Source organism: Kryptolebias marmoratus, linkage group LG24 (assembly GCF_001649575.2).
Source record: "Kryptolebias marmoratus isolate JLee-2015 linkage group LG24, ASM164957v2, whole genome shotgun sequence".
NCBI lineage: Eukaryota > Metazoa > Chordata > Actinopteri > Cyprinodontiformes > Rivulidae > Kryptolebias > Kryptolebias marmoratus.
Genome location: NC_051453.1, coordinates 14,097,224 through 14,118,733, shown reverse-complemented (window position 1 = coordinate 14,118,733; position 21,510 = coordinate 14,097,224). Strand labels below are relative to the sequence as shown.

The 21,510-nt window shown below is 39.1% G+C and overlaps 1 protein-coding gene across 1 annotated transcript in view; it reads right to left on the bottom strand.

Annotated features, from left to right (window-relative positions):
- Positions 1-6,235: 6,235 nt before the first annotated feature.
- Positions 6,236-21,510, bottom strand: part of lingo3a (leucine rich repeat and Ig domain containing 3a) — a 35,998-nt gene continuing 20,723 nt past the window's right edge. The window contains exon 2 of the mRNA XM_017406862.3: positions 6,236-10,211. Within this exon, the coding sequence (XP_017262351.1) occupies positions 8,323-10,149 (1,827 nt within the window). The 5' untranslated portion in view covers positions 10,150-10,211 and the 3' untranslated portion in view covers positions 6,236-8,322. The remainder of the gene's footprint in view (positions 10,212-21,510) is intronic.

Below are 21,510 nucleotides of genomic sequence, written 5' to 3'. Positions count from 1 at the left end.
CTTCTAGTGCAGCTTGGACACTTAACAGGAATGTTGTAAAATATCTGCACAACTGAAGGCTCTCTAAAAAATTTTAAAACAGTTTTAAGCTGCTAGCTTGTCAGTCTGGTCAGAGTTTAACTCCATTTCTCCAAACTAAGGTTGTTCAAAGAACTACCTACAACAGGTAAGATATTAACTGTTCATATGCTTTGCACAGAAATCCAGTTCTTTCCTATTCCTCTTTTTTTTTTTTTTAACCAGGTAGACTTTTCCAACAGACACCCGGTTAAGAATGGCAGCAGCACACATGTTACAAAACATAAAAACCACAGTTAACGTGCATCATAATAAATAGCAGGAATAAAATAAGAAAATAAGCAAGAGATAATTCCCTCCAGAGAACTAGGAACTACCATACAGCTAAAACATTTTCAAATAGATGCATCATTAAAAAAATCTTTAAGAAGGTCTTAAAAACATTCAGAGACCAAATCCTTCAGTTTCAAGTCTTTCTGCAGTCTGAAGGAGCAGCAAACCAGCAAGATGTTTTGCCATATTCTATACAAACGTAAGGTACAGTTAATAAAATTAAATCACCCAAGCCCAGAGAATGACCTCCTGAGGACTTCTTAATAATATAGGAAATTATATAAGAGGGAACTAATTCCAAGATGCCTTTGTAAGTAAAATGATGTCAATAACAGAATCTGTGTGGAGATAAAGCTGCTTATCTAACACCGGTGTACAGAGAAAGGGGGTGGGTCAGGCCACCAAGATTGGTTATGAAACCTAAAGCCCCATGATATACAGAGTCCAACATATGCAACCAGTGGGAAGATGTGTGCATATAAATTATGTCTCCATAGTTTAGGATGGACAAAATCATGTCAGCAATAAGACATTTTCCAGCCTCAAAAGATAGACTTGATCTGATTCTGAAACAAAAACCCAACTTTAGCATCAATCTTTTCACCAGCTGTTTGATATGGGGAACAAAGGCCAGAGCTTCATCAATAATAAAACTCAAGTATTTATACTGTGATACTGCTGCAGTCTGAGAGCCTTGTAGAGTAGTGATGGGTGGCAACACATGTGGTTTAGACTTAGCACTGCAGAACTACAATAGTTTTGATTTCTCAACATTCGAGACATGTTTTAAATCACACACATTGAACTGAACCACATTAAAAGCAGCTTGTAGCTTTTCAAAAGCACTATGTGTTAGTGGCACAATGCGATGGTGTCATCGGCATAAAAATAAAATTTGACATGTATGTAAACTATCCCTTCAACCTGTTTTGGTCAAAGTTTATTACTGTAATAGAACAGAATTACATGTGCTCAGCAATCTATCGCGCTGTACAGTGTTTTTTTCATGATGGATTGATCTGCATACACAGGTGTCATCCCATCCTTGGAAACTGATCGACGGCAAGCTAATGGCTAAATATTTTATAGTAAAACTAATTACTCACAAAAGCGAGAAACCAAAACTACTAATCAGATTGTGAATTTAAGCTGCAGAAGAAAGCAGTGAATTACACTGAGTCATTTTGATCCTAGCACAAACACTGAAGTCAAAATGAAAATGAGACACGCTTGAGCTGTGGTGTCACCAGGTCTGTCTTATTAAGATGTTTTGTGAACTAAACAGAGATTAAAGCTCATCAACACATAAGTTTTTTTTTACAGCGGTTTGTTTATTCATTTCCAGTGAATGTTTGCTTTCAAAAAAAGTACTTACTATCAGCTTATTTGCGAGCAGATATCTTCACACATTTTCAGCAGGTGAATGCTTTTTTGCTCAGCAGCTGCTAACCACCACAATCTCATTTAGGCCACCGCATTTCTACACCTTGGTAACACAAAACGCGTAACACTCATACACACTCAGGCGTACACTCACACACTCTGTTATGTCATTTCAGTCGCCCGACCAATGTTCCCAGCACAAAGTTGAAAAAAAAGAAAACTCTGCTGAAGCAGACATCGAGCATTCTAACATCATTTCCTCCCAAAACAGAACTGAAGAGGCGCTTGAGAGGAAAGGTTGCAGCAAATTTAGCCACTTTTACCTCATCCGGGCGAATTATTTATCGAATGAATAAAATTCAGGGTATACTCATTTGACAAATTACGTAATTTTACAATGTGAGACTGGTGCTAAACGCTCCTCTGGTGACACATCTTTGCGTGGCATGCATTTCCTCTTCAGAGATCCCCTCAACTTGCCTCAGTCGACACATGCAAAAGTGTTGGAGGGGGTCAGACACATTAAAGGTTTCAAACAAAACAAATAAATGAGTCATAATGACTTTTGATGAGAAGAAAGTCGGCCTGAACAGCAGGGGAAGGCATTAATACAAACTTTAAAATGAATCAAGTCTTATTTTCATTAAATTACAGCTAGATTGTTGACAAAAGCACAGAAAACACCCAATATGGCCCCCAAAGATGAGTCACCTACATCATCTTTAACAGATGGCTCATGGTGGTATCATGATAAGAATCTCTGATTCTGAGTTATAACACCTACTGAAAATTTGGCTCAGAAAAAAGAGCTTGTATATATATATATATATATATATATATATATATATATATATATATACCAGTGACTAAAAAGGGCTGGACTGAAGGACAGCACAGAGGCACTAATCATGGCAGCACAAGAGTAATAAAGACCAGGGTCTATCATGCCAGGCAGGACACAAGATACAGGCTGTGTAAAGATGCCCCTGACACAGTCCAGCACATAATAGCAGGATGTAAGATGCAGGCAGGCAAAGCGTACATGGAACGCCATAACCAAGTGACTGGAATTGTGTACGGCAACATCTGTACTGAGTATGAACTGGAAATCCCACAGTCAAAGTGAAAGACTCCATCTAAATTGGTGGAGAATGGCAGGGCTAAGATACTGTGGGACTTCCAGATACAGACTGACAAACAGGTGATGGCTGACCAATTGGACATTGTGGCGATAGATAAGATACAAAAGAAAGCAGCGGTGACAGATGTAGCAGTCCCAAGCGACTGTAACATCGGGAAGAAGGAGCATGAAAAGCTTGAGAGATACCAAGGCCTGAAAGAGGAAATAGAGAACTTGTGGAAAGTCAAGGCCTCGGTGGTACCAGTGATCATTGGAGCACTCGGTGCTGTGAGCCCCAAAGTGGAAGAGTGGCTCCAACAGATCCCAGGAACAACCTCAGAGATCTCTGTCCAGAAGAGCACAGAACTAGGAAAAGCTAAGATACTGAAGAGACCCCTCAAGCTCCAGAGGACCTGAGCCTGAAGTGAAGTGAAAAGTGGAACCACCCATGTGGAACAAATAGGGTAAGATATATATATATATATATATATATATATGTATATACATATGTATGTATGTATGTATGTATGTATGTATGAGTGTGTGTGTGTGTGTGTGTGGCTGTGGCTGTGGGTGTATAGGTGTGTCCTGCTTTCAGAATAAAAATGAGTGACAAGCGGCCACAATTTTTGTTTTGATTTACTTCTTATTCGCTGTTGAATCTCACAACAAATGCATTCACATCAACTTGTGATACAAAAACACATCTTTTGCAAATCTCCCTGTAAAATACTGATCAGGCCCAGGTGACCTTTATTTAGGATTAACTAGAAGGTGAACATGAAAGTAACACATCAGAAAGCCAGATATTTAAAATATCAAAGGTGCAAAACCCTTTTCACACACTGTGACCAGAAGTGAAGACACATCACCAATGAGTCATAGTTTACCATATTTTTGATTGGTGGGGGGGAGTCCAAGACACTAACAGCAACACCAGCATTGTGTTAGTGTTCGACCCCCACAGTGCGGGGTTTGGTGTCTCTTTTTCCACTCAAGTGTCCCGAAAAGGAAGGGTCCTCTGCATCACAGCACAATGTCTGAGAAAAAAAAAAGAAGTGTCTCTAATGGAACAATATAGGATAAAACTGGTTTAACAAATATGACATGAATTATAATGGCCTCTTCTGGACTCCGTTAACACAAGCAGATTTTGAACCAATATTTATTTATTTTTAATCTATGTAATCAATTGTTGTCCTGTTCCCTTTTTCTTTATTTATGAAAGACGAATGAGAAAATGACAACTACAGCATCCCATATAGGGCATGATTGTGATGAGTAATATGACTTTTAAAACAAAATGGCTAAATATCAACAAAAAAAGAGTGCAAATTTTACAGGCTGTAGACACAACATTAAAATTACTAGAACATCCAAAGTGTGTGCAGTAAAGTTTTTTTTTATATGACATACCTGTACTGTGCAAAAAGTTTTTAGGGACCTCTTTTTTTTTTGTTTGTTTTTTGCTTCCAAGGAGTGAAACTTTCTTGTAGTCATTTGCAGTGATCATGATGAATCGGTCTTCAGACTTTCTGAAATCTTTCTTTGACTGTTAGTTGCTTTTTCACTCATTTTCTGTTCAGTCTTTGTACTATACCATAAAAAAACATTGTCCAGAGTGATTCCAAAGAACAAGGAGAGTGGACAAGTGGAGGGCATAATCAGAAGAAGCTAAGCTTATTTACAGCAAATGAACAGTATCTGAAAATCATGTTCTTAAGAAGCAGAAAATCCTTCACTAAAGTCCTGACCCAGGACCGGAGAGATGCATCATCTTTCAGTTGATCACCTTTGGGAATCAGCTTATTGGTGCTAAATGCTATTTTATATCTGTTAGAATGTGCTATCTTTGGTATTTTTCATAAACTGAACTAAAGTCATGGGAGTAAATCGTGTCTTTGTGACAGGCTGCTGATAAAGTTTCTAAAGATTCTAAATAAATCATTAAGTTGTCTGTTACATGTCGACACAACACCAGTTCATCCATTTGTGCCTGAATAATTTGTAGATCAGACTTAAGAGGATTATAAAACATAACCATTTCTCTGAAATTGGTCAGGTAGGGAACTGGAAATGACAAAAAAAGCAACCAAAGTTCTTTAGAAAGCCTAACAAACAACTGAACAAGTCTGATTCCTCAGAAGCGAAACATAAAGAAATGAGGGGTGGTTTAAAACTCTTTGCACAGTGCACTATTAGCTTCACAGCTGGCTTTTTAAAGCACACAGATGTTTGATCATTTGTTTTTTTTTTAGAAAACTGACACCATAATCACAACTAATTTTTATTAAGAGTAAAGCTGCAAGAAAAACATAGGTGCTCCTACACAGTTTCAGGATGAGTCACTTAAAGTAGTGAGGGGAGCTTTATCCTCATTGCAATTTTCTCAGACACCTTAATTTTATTTACACATGTTGAAAGTGAGGTGAAAGGGTGTTCAGTTGTTTAAAATGTGACGTTTATACTGCTAGACGTGGTTTTATCCCACACACCAGACTTTAACACGTCAGAAGACTACATGTAGTTTTGACAAACTTCTGGTAATTGCAGACAAGATATTACCCTTCAGAGAATGGGAGCAAAAAATCTTGATGGCCATCTTGATGTTGAAGTTTATGAGTTGTAGATGTACATCCAGTGATTACATTTTCAGGGTTGATGCTAACAATTATAGCCAAAATCTTAAGTAAAAATATGGAACAATGTGCAGAGCTGGGAATATGTGTTGGTAATGATGCTCAGCTACAAATTCACTAAATTTTAGTTCAATCTTTGTACAACTGACTTGAGTTACGGCTATTTTTGGGTTTGCATAGGTCAGTGGGCTGCGGTGGTTGTCTTGAAAGGGGCGGACTCCAAAATTCAATTGGTTGTAGATGTTCATCGAGTGATTGTTTCATCCAAATCCATCCAGCGGTTCATAAGATATTTTGATAACGCACAAACAAACAAACACATACACAGACATGGGCAAAAACATATCCTCTTGCCTTTGGTGGTGTGCGAGAATAACCCTCTGTATAGATAACATTGTTATAATAATTTTCACCTAAATGATTTATAATAAGAATAGCTGGATCTATTCACTGGGTATGTGTGTGTGGAGGTAGCAAGCATGTCCTTTTCATGTTAAATTTATAATAGGACAGGTCCCTTGAGAAATATATGAAAACGGAAACACAAAAGTTGTAGCAGAGGGAGGGTGGAGGGCGTTGCAAATCTACTGTATACTCAATTATCATTATAGCTTTTAGAGTGCCTCCATAAACACTAAAATAATAAATAAAAGCTGCACAATTCATAATAAGAGAAAAGTCACCACTGCATCAAAAAGTGCAGCGTGATGACACAATAAATGGAAACGTGAATGCTGCAAGCTTCTAAAACAGTGCTTTTAATTCTTTATAAAACATTACAATACAAAACAGTGGTACACAATTTCTAGACACAGTGGTTTCCATAGTTACATGATGAGTTTAGTCAAAGACATAGAAATGTCTGAAACCGAAATGTTCACATAAAAAAACAAACAAACAAGAAGATTAGCTGATCTTTACCCAGTCCATCAACATACTCACCGCTCATCGATGACGTTGCTGGTAAATCTGTTGTGCAGTTATTTATGGAGGATTCAAGATGAAGTGAGAGAAGTCCAGTTTACACTAAAAACAACTAATTAAAAAAAACTATTATTTCCTCTTTTGTATTATTAGATTCAGATCAGCTTCATACTTTTCTCTAGAGGAAATGGAGCCCAGTCCATGTCGTGAACCGTACAGGTTAGTGAAGGCAAAATAAATTACAGTTTTGAGCCAACAGGAGGCAGCAGAACGACACTGTTGGAAATGTGATGATTCTGATTAAACAAGAGACAAATTTTGATCAGAACAGCATTAGCAGCAGATTTAAACGCTAAATTAAATGTTCACATCCTAATGAAATCTCCTCCAGATTCCTTTCTGTGTGGACTCTTATTATAATATCCGCCTGACATTTGCCCAAAGTTATTCAAAGTTATCATGCAGCCCTTTGTTGTCTCTGTTTCCAAGAACATCTGCACTCATTTCCCTCTCAGGCTCACTTTCACAATGACCTTTGTGCAAGGTCTTCAATACATTAACATTTTCCCTGCATGAGTCGATTGAAGTCCTGTTGAGAACAAACCGAAGTCTTTCAGCTGCTGCTCAGCACTCTCCTCCCCACCACCACGCACACACACACACACTGATGCTTACATGTCCAAAAATAGTCAACTGAAGTGAAACCTGCCACAGAGTAAATGTCCTTCATGATTTGCTTGTGAGAGCGAGCATGTTTCACAGCTTATATGATGATGCAGTTGCACTGTTAAGTTCTATATATAACTAAGCGCTGTATGTCTGACTCCCAACCTTTACAGTTTAGTAATGGTAAAATCTGAATTATACCACTTAACAGTACTTTAAACAACAACAAGGAATTCAAAGTCAGTGATTATAAAATATATATGTTACATCTTATACAGTTCATGTCCTATCTGTACAACTTTGGTGATAAATGCACCGCAGCAGCTGTTTAATTTATAAATAAATGTATATAAACTATTCAAAGTAAGGAGCAAGAAGTGTACATGCCTTCATTTTTACTGTTTTTGTTTCAGATTTTTTCATATGTACAAATCTACTGAACAATGAAAAATGTAACTACAAAACATGCCTGCATGATTTTGTCACCATACAGTTGTGCACTTGAGCCCCATTGCAGCTTATTCTGTGGAATCTCACTTCAGCTTAAAACAAATTCAACAACTTTGACAGATGGACTGTAAATAACACACGATGCTTCGTGGTCAAATTGGCAGTGATGCCATGCGTTGTATCTTGGTAGAAATCCATCAGTAAAACGTATTTATAAGGAGGACTTTAAAGACCACATTTGAGTCAAAATATGCATTAAATAAGTGAAATCATCCAAATATATATTGGCAAGTCCTTGGCAATCACTGAGCACAACCTTGTAATTATGTTTTCATCAGTTTGGAGACATCGCTTAAACCCTCTCCGATGGAGCTGAGAGGTATAAAGTCCTTAATAGATGAGGAAGATGGAGTTCCTTGCAGGAAATAAGGTCTGAGTTGGCAGGAGCAGAGACCAGTGGGAGGTTGAGAGGATTTGGATTTGGAGATTGGTCTTTTAACAGTCTATTCAAAACCTTCTTACTTATTTAGGTCTAATTCAGTTTTATTGCACCATGATGTGAACACAACAAAGAGCAGTAGAAATATGTCAACGCAACACTTTTTTTGCATGCATACAGTTGGTTTTCATTAAAAAAGTTTGTTTTGATTTAAAAAAAATGCTCATAAATTATTAAATGTAATGTTTTCTAAACACAAGAGTCTACTTTATCATCTGTTGTGTCACTTTGTGCCTTAGTTTGTGGCTGTTTAGAAACAGTTTTTGAGGATAAAAAAAAAATCTGAGCAATCAGATCATTTTCATGTTGAACTTGCGTGCTCCTCCTTGTCCCCCACTGGTTGTGGGTCCATCCACTTTTCTGAAAGAATACTCTACGGAGAAATTGTTCTTGTGCTGCCCTCTCCCTCGACTCCACACGAAGAGCAGAATGAAACAGAATAGGACCACTCCCAGAAACATGATGCAGCCCATCGCTGTGGATATGAGGATGGTCTTCAGGTCGAGAGTGAACTTCAAGAAAACTCTGGTATCATTCAGATTTGTGTCATTAAGGTCCCCGACATAATAGGTACGGTTGGCCATAAGGGCTGCATCTAAAGGCAGCCCACTTACTGTGAGGGTGGCAAAATACGTGTCGTTTCCACCAGCATTGCTGGCTATACAGATGTATGTTCCACTGTCTATTACCTGGGCGTACCGTATTTCCAGCGTGCCTTCTGGTAACACAGTAAGACGGCCGCTACTTTTTGTGGTTATGCGGCGACGTTGCGGAGAAATCCAGAAAATGACGGGGGTCGGCTCACCTTCTGCTCTGCAGATGAATGATACTACTTGGCCTTCGCGGGCAGATATCTGCTGCAACTTCCTGTTGCGGATTTTGGGCTTCTGGCAGGTAAAGTGATCAAAGAGAGCTGAGTCAGAAAACGCACTAAGGGCTCGTCCTTGCACCTCAACAGGCGTCATACACACAGGGGGGGCGTTGTCAAAATTGAGGGTCTTCCGGCGCTGAAGGATCCAGAGCAAGCGGCAGTCACAAGCCAGAGGGTTTCCATCCAAACGCAGTGTCTCCAGAGTGTTGACGGACTGAAAGGCTCCATCCTCCAGGGTCACCAAGCTGTTAGTGGAAAAATTAAGAAGGCGGATTTGCCTGAGACCACCAAGTGCATAAGGCTGTACTACAGCCAAGTTAGTGTTAACCAGATGCAGCTCCTTGAGCCTGAGGAGATCCCGCAGAGCCCAGGACTCCAGCACAGAGATAGGGTTGTAGGACAGGTTGAGGGAGGTGAGGTAAGCCAGACTGCGGAGGGCAGAGGTGGGCACAGAGGTGATGTTGGTGTGCGTGATAGACAACCAAGACAAATTAAGACCCTGCAGGCTGTGGGGGGAGATATATTCCAGAAAAGGCCAGTGATCAATCTCCAGACCCTTCAGGTTTCCCAGCTTTCGGAAGTTCTGGTCCTCCAAGGAGAAGATGCTGAGGTAGCGGAGCCGCAGAGTCTCGAGGTTATGAAGGTAAGACAAGGACTGGCTGGACACTGAAGTCAGGTTGCACCTCTCAATCATCAGCTCTCTCAGTCCCACTAGACCCAGAAAGGCTTTGTTTGATATGTAAACCAGATCGTTGTCTCCAACCTCCAAGTTCTTCAGACTCTTTAGGTCTTGGAAAGTGAAGTCCAAAAGGATTACAATCTTATTTCCACTAAGGTCCAATGAAGTTAGGTTGGAGAGACGTGAGAAAGCCCCCATGGGGACCAGCTTCAGCTGGTTACCCCTCAGTGAAAGTGACTGTAAGTTCTGAAGACTAGAAAAAGCATTGGGCTCTAGAACGCTGATCATGTTATCGCTCAGGTCCAGCTTCTCCAGACGTGGATATGGAAGCAGGTCGCCATGCTCTATCCAGCGCAGTTTGTTCCCACTTAGGTCCAAGACCTTGGTGTCTGGTGGGATTCCATCTGGCAGTGCAGACAGACGTTTACCATTACAGGACACAGTCTTCAGCTTGGCCATGCACTCACAACGCTGAGGGCACCCTTGGCTTTGGGTGGATGACACTGTGATCATGAGCAGCAAGAACAGGAAAGGCCAGCTTATATCTTGGCCCAGGCTAACCCCCATGGCACCCCTTTTCTGCCTCTTCCTTTGTGTCCTGTCTGGGGTCGGATCACTGGGCTTGGCACCTGAGCAAAGAAAAGGATGGAAAGAGAGAAAGGATGAAAGAGGAAAAAGGAGAAAAAAGAGAGAAGACATAAATAAAGAGAATTAATTCAACTCAATTGCTTTTACAATCAATTAAGCACTCTTTGTGAGGAGAATTACAGTTTTAAACTCTAACAGAGCAGTTACATAAAGCTCAAAGATAATCGAAGGACAGAGTCCATGCTCAGATAAAACAGTTTAGTCAAGAAAGAGATGAGCCCAGCTGCAAGATGACAATGAAAATACCAGTACCAAAGTACATCCAGCTTATAGCGTCCCATGAGCAAATGCATGAGAAGGTCACTCACCACAGCAGAACAAAATAATTCAGTCTATAGCGTCATGTGCATGAGTCTCTGAGGCATAAAGGCTTATCATGAGAGGAGCTTGCATAGCCTGACCTGCCAATGGGTTTCATATGACACACACAAACATACATACACACATGCACAACTGCTGTGTCCCACCCAAAGCCTCCGCCTGCTGATGGATGTCAACAGCAGAGCTGTAATCTTCTAATAAACCCTTCATGAAATGCCAACTTACAGGATGGAGAGCAGCCCTCAGATACACACTGTAATAAACTAAACAAATAAGGCTCATAGACACATTAGTTCATACAACCTGAGGTGTAGTGTCACATCATGTTTTTTTCAATTGACTAAACACCATTTACAAATTCACACTAGAAACACTGTTAACCTCTCATGACTTTAGACTTTGCCGTCTAAAACTTGAGGGTTCACTTAAAGGATTACTGCACTCCACTAAACTTTTTTATCTTTCAAGCTTCGAAAAAAACCGAGGCGCATTTAACAGGTTTAACATTCTGCTCCTGTTGTTAAATACTGAGTTCACCTTTATATTTGGCAATACTAGGTCTTGCAAATTTTGCTAAATCTGTTTGTCACCTGTGCAGATATTGTAATTTACAAGTTACCTTAAATTGCACCATCCTACCACTGATTAAAATCACCTATTTGAAGAGTGTAACCGTGGAAGCAGTCTGGCTTCAAATGAGCAGAACATGAATAAATTTCAACTTTATGACAGAACATCTAAAAATACCCACGAGCATAACTAATATATAGCTTACCTTTGCCAATAATCCACAAATTTTTGTCATTCACTTATAATTTCTCTAATAAGACTCAGTTGGCACTGCAGAAAAAGCTCTCTACACACATAGACTGTGCTAACATTCTGATCACGGCCTTGAAACTGAATTAACAAAGAAAAAATGAATAACAAAAAAAGAATTTATCAGTACCTCCAAAGGATGTGACAAATTTCATCTTTTATCAGTGAAATTGTTTAAATTTATTTAAATAAGCAACTATTTGCAACAATATTTTATTTGTACAATGTCATTTCAGGAGCAGGCGAGCTGTGTTCCTAAATTCATCTCATCAGTCACAATTTATTATGAATACTTAAGCAGCATGATGAGAAAATTTAAGAAAACTTGCAGTTTTGTTTTGGTGTCTAAAATGTAATCTTTCTGTAAATTATGGTGTGGAAATCCATCATTTTTTATTTGTATTTTTATATCAACACCGAACAGGTAAAATGCTGGTGCTTTTGCCCTAGATTAATATTTATTGTATCTGATAATAGAAATCCAAGTTATGTCAAACTAAAAACTCAAGCAGCAATGTTTCTGCTCTCTAAGAGCCTTTGCAGTTTGTTTTTTCTCATATACTGTCTAACAAATGGTTGCTTTCATATTCTTTTAAAACAATACGAATGTACTGAGCAATCTTCTCTATAAATAATGTATTCCATAATATTTATTCTGCTTAAATCTAAGAGAGTTTCCCTTTAGCAAGAAAACTGATGCAGTTTTTCTAAACTCTATGAATTATTTCTGGTCTGATCTAGTCTGTTCTGCTTCCATATTGTAATATAATCCAATATTAGGGTAATTTTTACAACAATGAAATAATTGAGTTATTTCGAGAGGTCCTTTATGCATCTTGGCTTGCATTTTTTTATTTTCCTCATCAGCTACAACTCACCTTCTTCTGCAGAAGTTCGAGATATTTGTTCCATAAGCAGAAGGTTAGAAGTCACAGACAGAGCATTAACCACAAACTTCCTCCCCAGAGACCCACTGACCCCGAGCCCTTTTTAAAATGGCTCCAATTTCCTTTCAGTCACACGGCCCGCTTTTGCAAAACCCATATCTGGTAGCAGTGACTGAGTAATAAGTCCAGCCAGGGACTGCACCACAGGTCAGCAGAAAGTGGACGGAGCAGCGAGCCTGATCCACCCAGTGTGCAGACCCACACCAGGCTGCTGACCCGATGGAGAAGGCTGGTGTAGGCGACACAAGATGTGATGCCACTGAGGGGAGAGCTGAACACTTTAATCTCCGCGCTTACATTTTTATTGCCTGCTGCCAAAAGGTAAAGGCAGATCATAATGTTTTTATATGTTTTTTATATATCTGGGTGTCACCAAACTATCTCATGAAGTTTTTGTTGAAACTTGCAGTTCACTGGATACACTTACAGTCGATTAACTTTCGGAGTCAACCCAATTTAAGATGGCTGCCATAGCCGGATGACATAAAAAAGCACAAATAGCTATAGAAGCTGAGAGTCATTCACACATACTCTGAGTGTGACATCTTGTGACATCACATGAGATTGTGCATAACTTTAATTTTTTTTTTTTTTTCAGGTTTGACCCAAACTGCGACAACTCCATAATTTCTCCCCATCAGATAATCTTAGTCTAAAAGTCTGGCATGAAAGGCAGCTAGGCTTTTTCTTCTGTACGCAATTGTAAGCTGTTAAGATCTCACAAAAGTCAAAAGAGAAATTAATTCAGATTTTGCTTTGTCCAGGTTTTGAACAGAAATATAAATAAGAAACCAAATTTCCTTTAAGCTTGCTGACTCTCTTCTTGCAGATCTGATGTGAATTCGAAAGCTCGGATCGAACCGAAAGTACTGTAGGTGTTTAATGTTGCCATGGTTACACCTGTGCCTCCTCACAGCACTCCTCGCTTATTGCTTCGATTGCACCTCATAATCTCCTGGTTTTCATAACAAGCCGTGTAATGCAGCTGTCTCTGACTCCCTCTGCAGGGTCGACCTCACCTGAATGTCTGGGGTCATCAGTCATCCCCTGCACAGGTGCTGCTCAATTAGCTCATATGTTGCCTAGCAACAATCATATTAATACATCCTCTTATTTCTCACACCTTCCTGTAATTTTATGCCTTTCAGTGCCGTTACCTGTACGTTTTGGGACTGCATGATGATCCTGTTTTCTGCTGCCAAGGCTGAGAAAAATGACAGGTGGCAGCTATCAGTCCCCGTCAGCCACATTAATCACATATTAAACTTTTATCACAACAATCTATACACACATCTAGCAGCATTACACGAGTGGTCAGTTATCCCTTACTGTTTTTCTGTTGCCAGGCAACATTTTCTCATCTACAGCATCCTATTTGAGCAACTTTGATGCCTGAAGTGATGTTCTGTTTTGGAGGTGCTTTCAATTTTATACACAGGAGACAGAATTGATTTTAAACCCATTTTTTATTTGTTTTTTTCATTTGCAGGGTGATTTTTATTTTTTTCTTGTGGAAAGTCAAAATGTATTTTGGTTTTGTGTGGACTTTGCCTCAGAGCAAATATTCTTTTTAGCAGCACATTGTATTTAAATCAATTTATATGTTTGTTTTTTTTTGTTTAGGAATACTGGTGGAGTGCAAGGAGTGGATGGCACTAAATTACACATATAAATCACTTTGCTACAGATTGCCAACTCATGACACACTGTAGAGTTTTCTGCTTCTGCGCTAAGTGTTAACAGGCAGCCAGACTGAGTGTTATCAAAGTGAAAGACAAACTGCAAGTGCAAATTGAAGACTTGTCTCCTCCTACTCTGTGCTTGAAACTGTAGATTACACTTGTGAAATTCTTCTTAAACTGTAAACCCTATTACCTCCTGCTGCCAAAAGGGGAAGAGCAATAATGTTTTCACCACTGTGTGTGTGTGTCTGTTAGCAAAAGAGCTCTTGAATGACTGGACAAATTTTAATGAAACTTTCAAGAAACACTCATTCGATGTGCATTCTTTCAATACTAGGTCTTTAACTTTAAGGACTAAAATGTTTACAAAAGATCTTTCTAATTTCTGATTGAGACACAGTGAGCTCTAAATATTCACTCCCAGGGACAGTGTGAAAGGAGAGCAACATTTTATTCGACATTTAAAAGAACTAAACTAACGTGGGACATTAAAATTTCAGTGACTAACTCAGATGCATATTTGAATTTTCCTTCATGCAAATGTGCATGAATAAAGCAGTGCCTCATAAAAGTCACATTATAATATTTAGTACACATCTGTCTGATAGCATCAACTGTGAGCAGCATTTATTCAGGAGCAGACCAAAGAACAACGGGGAATATGATGCTGTTAAAATTTGGATAAAAGAAGCTGTGGTGGGCGGATGCCTTTTACTTTCATGATTTGTCACACGGTAAAAATAACTGTGCGATAGATCGGGGCAGATGATGCAAACAGATGGGCGGATTGTTATTTTTTGTTTTCTTTGCTTTTCTTTTTCACAGCACTCTTTGTTGTTTGACATTTTTTCTGCTCTGATTTGCTTTTTAGATTCGAGCCATGAGGCCATTTCTGTGCACATGATCCCAGCCATTCAGCTGACTTAGATCATTATTAGTCACAAACCTGATGATGAAGTAACTTATTTTAGTGGTCAGTTTACAATGCATGTGTCTAACTTATTAAAAATGGTTGTTTATCTCTTAGTACAGACACTTTTCATATGAGAAAACCACAAGTTTATTAACTATTTGGAATGAACTTTCTCTGCAGCTGATACCAGACATGAACAGACTTATTGTGGATCTTTAAATATAGACACAGCTGTAAATTTTGTTTATTTTACATGAGCTTTTTTGTAGTAAAAGTTCAATTCCTTTAAGAACAAGCATAGCAGTAAATAGTCCTCATGTCGACTGACTTCCTTTTCTCTGCAGATAAAGTGAACATGGGTCCTCTGCAGTCTCTTAAGCACAGATGATGGAGAAGGTGACGTGCAAATGTTGTGCTCTTTGACTGCAGCCCAATTACCATCCGAACGCTGCAGATACTTGGCAAGAGACGGATGGAGGGCAGGAGAAGTGTGGCTTTCGAGCTTAAAAGGCCAAAACAGCATAAGAGCCAGATTTAGACGGTGGAATGGGCTGAGAAGCTGTAACAGCAGAGCGCTCAGTGAAAGAGCAAATTCACTTCATGGGCTTCATGTAAAATCCTTCCATCTATCCATCCATGGGTGTGTTTTCTTGTCTAAATGAGAATGAGTCACAGCAGAACAGAAAATGCGACTGCCAGACAGATGATTGCGCTTTAGGTGTGTGATACAACTGACAAATGAGCAGGAAGCTTGTTATGAAGTGTGTAGGTGTAGCCAGAAAAAAAAAATCACACAGGCTGAGGTACAACATCCACAAAAGCTCCTCAAATGGATGTTCGCACTGATTTCTACACTGCCCACTCATTAAGCTTTACATAAGCACAACTCGGTGTGTGTGTGTGTGTTTGTGGTGTGTTCCAGCGTCCCCCAGAGAAAACACATTAGTCATTTACGCTGAGGGAAGCCATTGTCAGAATCCACAGGGGAACCTCAAGCCCATGGCAGTGCATTTTTCCAGAAAACACAAACACACTCACAGGCCATTACACACACTCTAACTCACACGGAAAAGAGAGAAAAGGCCCGAGGGTGAGAGTGACTGGGATGGTTGTTCCCTTTTATGTCCCTTCCACCTTGCAGTGTAGTGATGGATTGTTGTTTCTGGCGGGGTCATGCCACCCACCACAGGCAAGGACACCCTGTCACTGCAGCGAAGAACGGGAACAAAAAAAACCCAATGTGTTTCTGCCTTAGTGGCGATAAGCAGCTATGTTGTATGAATATGATGTTAGGGATAAGAACTGCCATGTATTTGGAAAAGTGAATGTGTGTGTAGATGACCTCACAGACAGTTTTCTACCAGCTGTGGATGCTGAGGTGACAGCAGAAGTAAAACTAAAGGCCTCGCATAGCAGCCCTTGTCATCTTTCATGCCAGAGTTTTAAACTACGATCATCTTACACTGAGAAACGATGGAGTTTTAGACAATTTGGTCAAACTTTATTCCAATATTGCAAGACCATGTAGGATCTGTTAACAATCAGAGTATGTGTGGAGGCTACTACCACACAAAATCTTTGCTCCGTATCTGTACATTTGATTATTACAGCGTTTTTTTCTTGGAAGTTTCATAAAATCAATCCAGTGTTTCATAAAATCTTTTGCTAGCAGACAAACAGTGTTGACAGTTAATGCCAAAGTTTTAGGCAAAGATATGTAATTTATAGAGCTTGATGGAGGAGTTTTTAATTAGTCTCAGTCACTAACATGCAAAATTTTAGCTAAAAATCTATAAATTTGTATTAATTATAGAAGACATTTTGGGGTTTTCTAAGGTCAGTTGTCTGTGGTGGCCATCTTCACTTTCAAATGTTAATCAGTTCTAGATGTAGATCCAATGATGACTTTCTGCAAGTTTTACTGATATCCACAAATTAGTCCTTCAATTTTTATAGATGAGAGACTTCATGTATAAACAGTTCAGCCATTTAAACTGATCTTAGTTTTCAACACCATTTTTTTTTTCATTTGCAGCAGTCAACTGATCAAAAATATTAAAACTTTCCACACACCCACCAGTAAAATATTGCGTGCTGACTGCAGCTTGGATTCTCATTATAAGAACAAAACATGGTGGAGATCCTTAAATTGCATTTGTCTTGTGCAGAGTATAAACGATGAAACCAAAAGACACGTAGGGGTGATTAAAACGTGTCTTGCCATGTGTTATGAATCTTTAATGAGAGAGAACTGTTTCAGGGCTTACAGTGAAAAGGCTTCAACAAACAGGAGGTAAATAATTGAGGACGTTGCGCTACCTGGACATGACCCACTGCAGAGTTTGACCTTACCTCAAATAGCAATTTAAAAAAAAAAAGTTAAATAAATAAAAACAATACAGACCAGAACCATATGTAAGAGCATTGGAAAAATGGTCATGTTATTGATTTGCTGCTTGAGCTGCCATAAACTTTCAACTTTTATGTTACCTCTTAGTCTCATTGATTATTAGGTGGATTGATCAGGGTTTTAAATGGGTCAGTTTATGTGAAACTTAAGTTAAATGTTAACATTTACAGTTTGAAGACAAAAAAAAAAACAATTTCTGTCTTCTTTCTGATTGTACCAAGACTGAATCTTATAAGGATTGAAACTTATCAAGTTTAAAGTCACTCCGTATATTCTTAGGACATCTGTTAATAACACATTGTTAGGCTGATATCAGTCATTTCAATGTAATTCCTATCTAATTAGGAATTATCCTAATTGTCATTGCATTTGCAGCAAACCTGTCTGATGTTCAGCTACTGATGTTTCCTGATCTCAACAAATAATCTCTCCTCATTTTTTTAAATGTCTTTGATACAAAACAGCTCTGCAGCATAAACAACCCAGAGGAGCTGCAACAGGAGCAGCAGGGCTCAAGAAAAGAGTGTGTGAAAGTAAAAATATATCCATGGTTGCTCAGAAGCGGTGATACTTATAAATAGGCCAGTTTACAGAGGCATTGCTGTGTGGAATGTGGAGGAGCAATGGTGCGTGGCCTGTCACCGCTGGTGTAGAGGGTCATGATGGAAAATAATAGGGGCATCAGTTTTGACGAGTGCCATTTGCCATTGGTGTTTTGCCCTTGAGAGCTGGGTGCTGCAGTTCAGAATGTCATTTTGTAAATATCTCTTGGTAAAAAATAAAATAAAATAATAATAACAAAAAAAATAGATAAACTTGCATTCACAGTGTTCCCATTCTGTCTTTTGTCAGTACTCTCTTCTCATTCATTTTACTGAATATATCAGGAATTTCACATTCCTTTGGTCAAAGGGAGAAATGACCTAAACTATATCCTCCATGCTCTCTGTTTTGGCACTACCTTACACCTTTAAAGTGTCCTGTTAATTGATATGTTTTACATAGATGGACCACACACATAGGCAGTCATGGAAAAAGCAAAAACACATTTTGTCATTGCTAAGTTTTTGTATCCTGGATCTTTATTTTTTAAAGAAAAAGGAAAAACATATGGTCCTCGTCAGATTTTTAAAATAGCTCAGTCTTTCTATGAAAAACTACGAGTGACATATTACACCCTGTCATTATTTATTTAACAAGCCAAAATGAAGAAACTGCTTCCAAAGGGATTAGGAGAGTGAATAGTAACCACATGCTGCGAATCAAATACACTTAATAGACTGATCATCAACAACTGTGTAGACCTCTAGAAAGGTAGAAACTTTTGGCAGTTTGCTGTTCTGAAGCATTCACGTGTGCCGTAACACAACACCAAGAGGGAAAGACATCAGCAATGACGCCGGAGAAGAAAATATTGCTGCCAATCAGTCATCAGTGAGACAGATCATTCACAAGTGAAAAACATTCAAGACAGTTGCTGAGCCTCTCAAGAGTGAACTTTCCGTGTTAATCTCCACGGTGGTCACACTGTGCAGTGCTTGCAAAAGAACCCAACAAACCGTAAATCTCAGACTCAAGCCCAAATGTTAAAGCTCGTGGCAGTACAGTTTTCGCTGCTAATTGCAAGCATTACTTTTTTAGAGGGACTGCCAGAAGAAAGTGTCTTTTCAAAAATAATGCAAATGTGACAGAACCATTTAGATTTCCAAACCACAGGAAATATGGAGTAATGTCCAATTAGAGAAGTTTGGCTAAAATGCACAAAAACAACATATCTTCACAAACACAGCACACAAAGTGCCAAGCATGGTGGTGGAGGGCTGGTAATTTTGCATCCACGGGGCATGTTGCAGTCTTTGACTTGAACAGGAACTACTCTGAATATCAAAATATTCTACAACAATTGAGCCTTGGCTCAAACTGGATCAGGCAACAGGACAATCATATCAAACATAACATCAAATCGACAAATGAATGGAAAAGAAAAGAATCAAGGTGTTGCAACGCCCACCTCAAAGTCCAGATCAAACCTCAATGAACTAAAGCAATGTTGTAAAGAACGGTGCACAAAATCTTCTTTTTTTGTTCACTTTTATTGTGCCAAATTCTGAAAATACTTCTGTTCTTGAAATTTATGTAGTACTCACAAGCAGGTGGCCCTATAACCCCTTTCAAACTCAGCGTAGTGATGAGATCTGACATGGATTTTTCATAATTTTTTTTTGATCAATTTCCACTGAAGCATATTTCACAGCTGAAGGTCCAAACAAATATTGAGGTTCCCACACAAACACTTGCATACAATCCGAGCCCCCTCCAAGCACAGTCAGTTTGAGTTAATACAAAGGGATCTGCGGCTCCAAAGAACATCGAGTCTGATGCCACACTCTGAGAGGCCACAGGCCATCACAGTAATGGAGGGTGAAGCGTCCTCCCACGATCACGTACACACAGTCTTTCCAGGCTTTGCAGAACAATCAACACTGTTTTTTGCGTCGACACGCCACCTAACACACTTTCATTAGCAAAGTGCTGTAACAGTCATTTATTACCGCACTCCATTAGTTTTGGCCTATTATAGGGGTGACAGACTTATTTATCCTTTGCTTGTTTATTACACCGCCTCATGAGACTTGAAAACTCAGAGTGAATCGACTAATGATGACTAAAGATCCAGCCAGTCATCAATTATTGAAGTCATCGATGTTTCAAAAATCTTAACCACTGTTACAGTTACTCTACCGTTTTTTGTTAAAAAGTAATTCAGAGTTTATTTTTGAAGGTTATGCTGAGGATAAATTGATTAAGCTTGTACAAAATGTTACTTGTTGATCGTTTTTTTTTCATGCGGATGGTAAACTTAAAGAGGAGGCCAGCATGTATGACTTGATTTATCCTAAGAGTCAAAACTTGCATGCCTATAACAACATGATTTTTTTTGGTAGTTTTGGACACATTAAACAATTAGGATACACAATAGAGCACTTTATGACAACTGAGTCATTTAATTATTGGTCATACATCAAAAACTTCTCATCATATTTTAAGTCTGTCCTTTTTTTATAATTTTTTTTTCAGTTTTGCACTAATTCTCTTTTTTAGTCCTTGTGTCATTACATTAGTTGGCAGTCATGTCCTTTTGGCACCAAACTAGCAATAAATAAATAAAAAATACAATAATTGGCTGGATCTGGACCCCTGTGGATCTGCTGTGCTTTACTTATGGATTCAACAACATGGATGTCACAGAACAACAACCCACGACAGTCGGTGACCCGTTTGTATTTTTGGCCAGCTTTCCATGAGGACCGGCTGCTGCTGGCTGCTTGCCCAGTAAATTGCCCTCCTCTCTTTAAGCCCCCATGACCACAGTTTGTCAGTCAACCAGCAGCTCCTTTCCCAGAAGGCCCCTCCCCAGCTCTCAGGCTAAATGCACAACTTCAGCGAGGATGAAAAGTGACATAGCGCTGGGAAACCTAATTGGGGGACTGAGGGAATACATGACAGCTTAGGATAAAACAAAAATGGAAGAAATTAAAGCCCTAGCATTCCTTGCATATCACATAATGCATATTACCCATCACATGTCATCAGAGTTTAAAATCATCTTATGGTGAAAAATAACAGCCTCATACTGTAGCTGTTTAAACCAACTCTTGTAAACAAATATTACAAGATCTTCAGATATGTGTTTGTGCTTGAAGTACGTGCTAATGATAACTCTCAGCTACTACCACATCAAACTTTAGTTTGATATCTGTAAATCTGACCAAGTTATAGACATTGTTGTGCAGGTTGGGGTTGATTAGCTGTGGCAGACATCTTGAATTGGGTTGACTTCTGAAGATAATGACTTGTAAAATATATGTAATGGTTACTTTCTGAAAGTTTTTTTTTTTTTTTCTGCTCCTGGTGGAAGGCGGACGTGTTTCTTTTTTCTCTGTCTCCTCGTGCCCCACCCCTGCCTTTCCTTTTTCGAAGCCTCTTTTTACATATTTTCCAAAAATTTAAGGAATATGGATCTGATCAGCTGGTTTCTCAACGCAATTGATACAATTTCCTCGACTGGGTGAAGGAGAGTCCAGTCTCGGGATATGTCTCGCTGGATATACAGAGGATTCCTGGCAGGAGTAGAAGACTGTGTACCTACCGACGTGGAGGTTCCTTATATATTTGGGTTTTTGATAA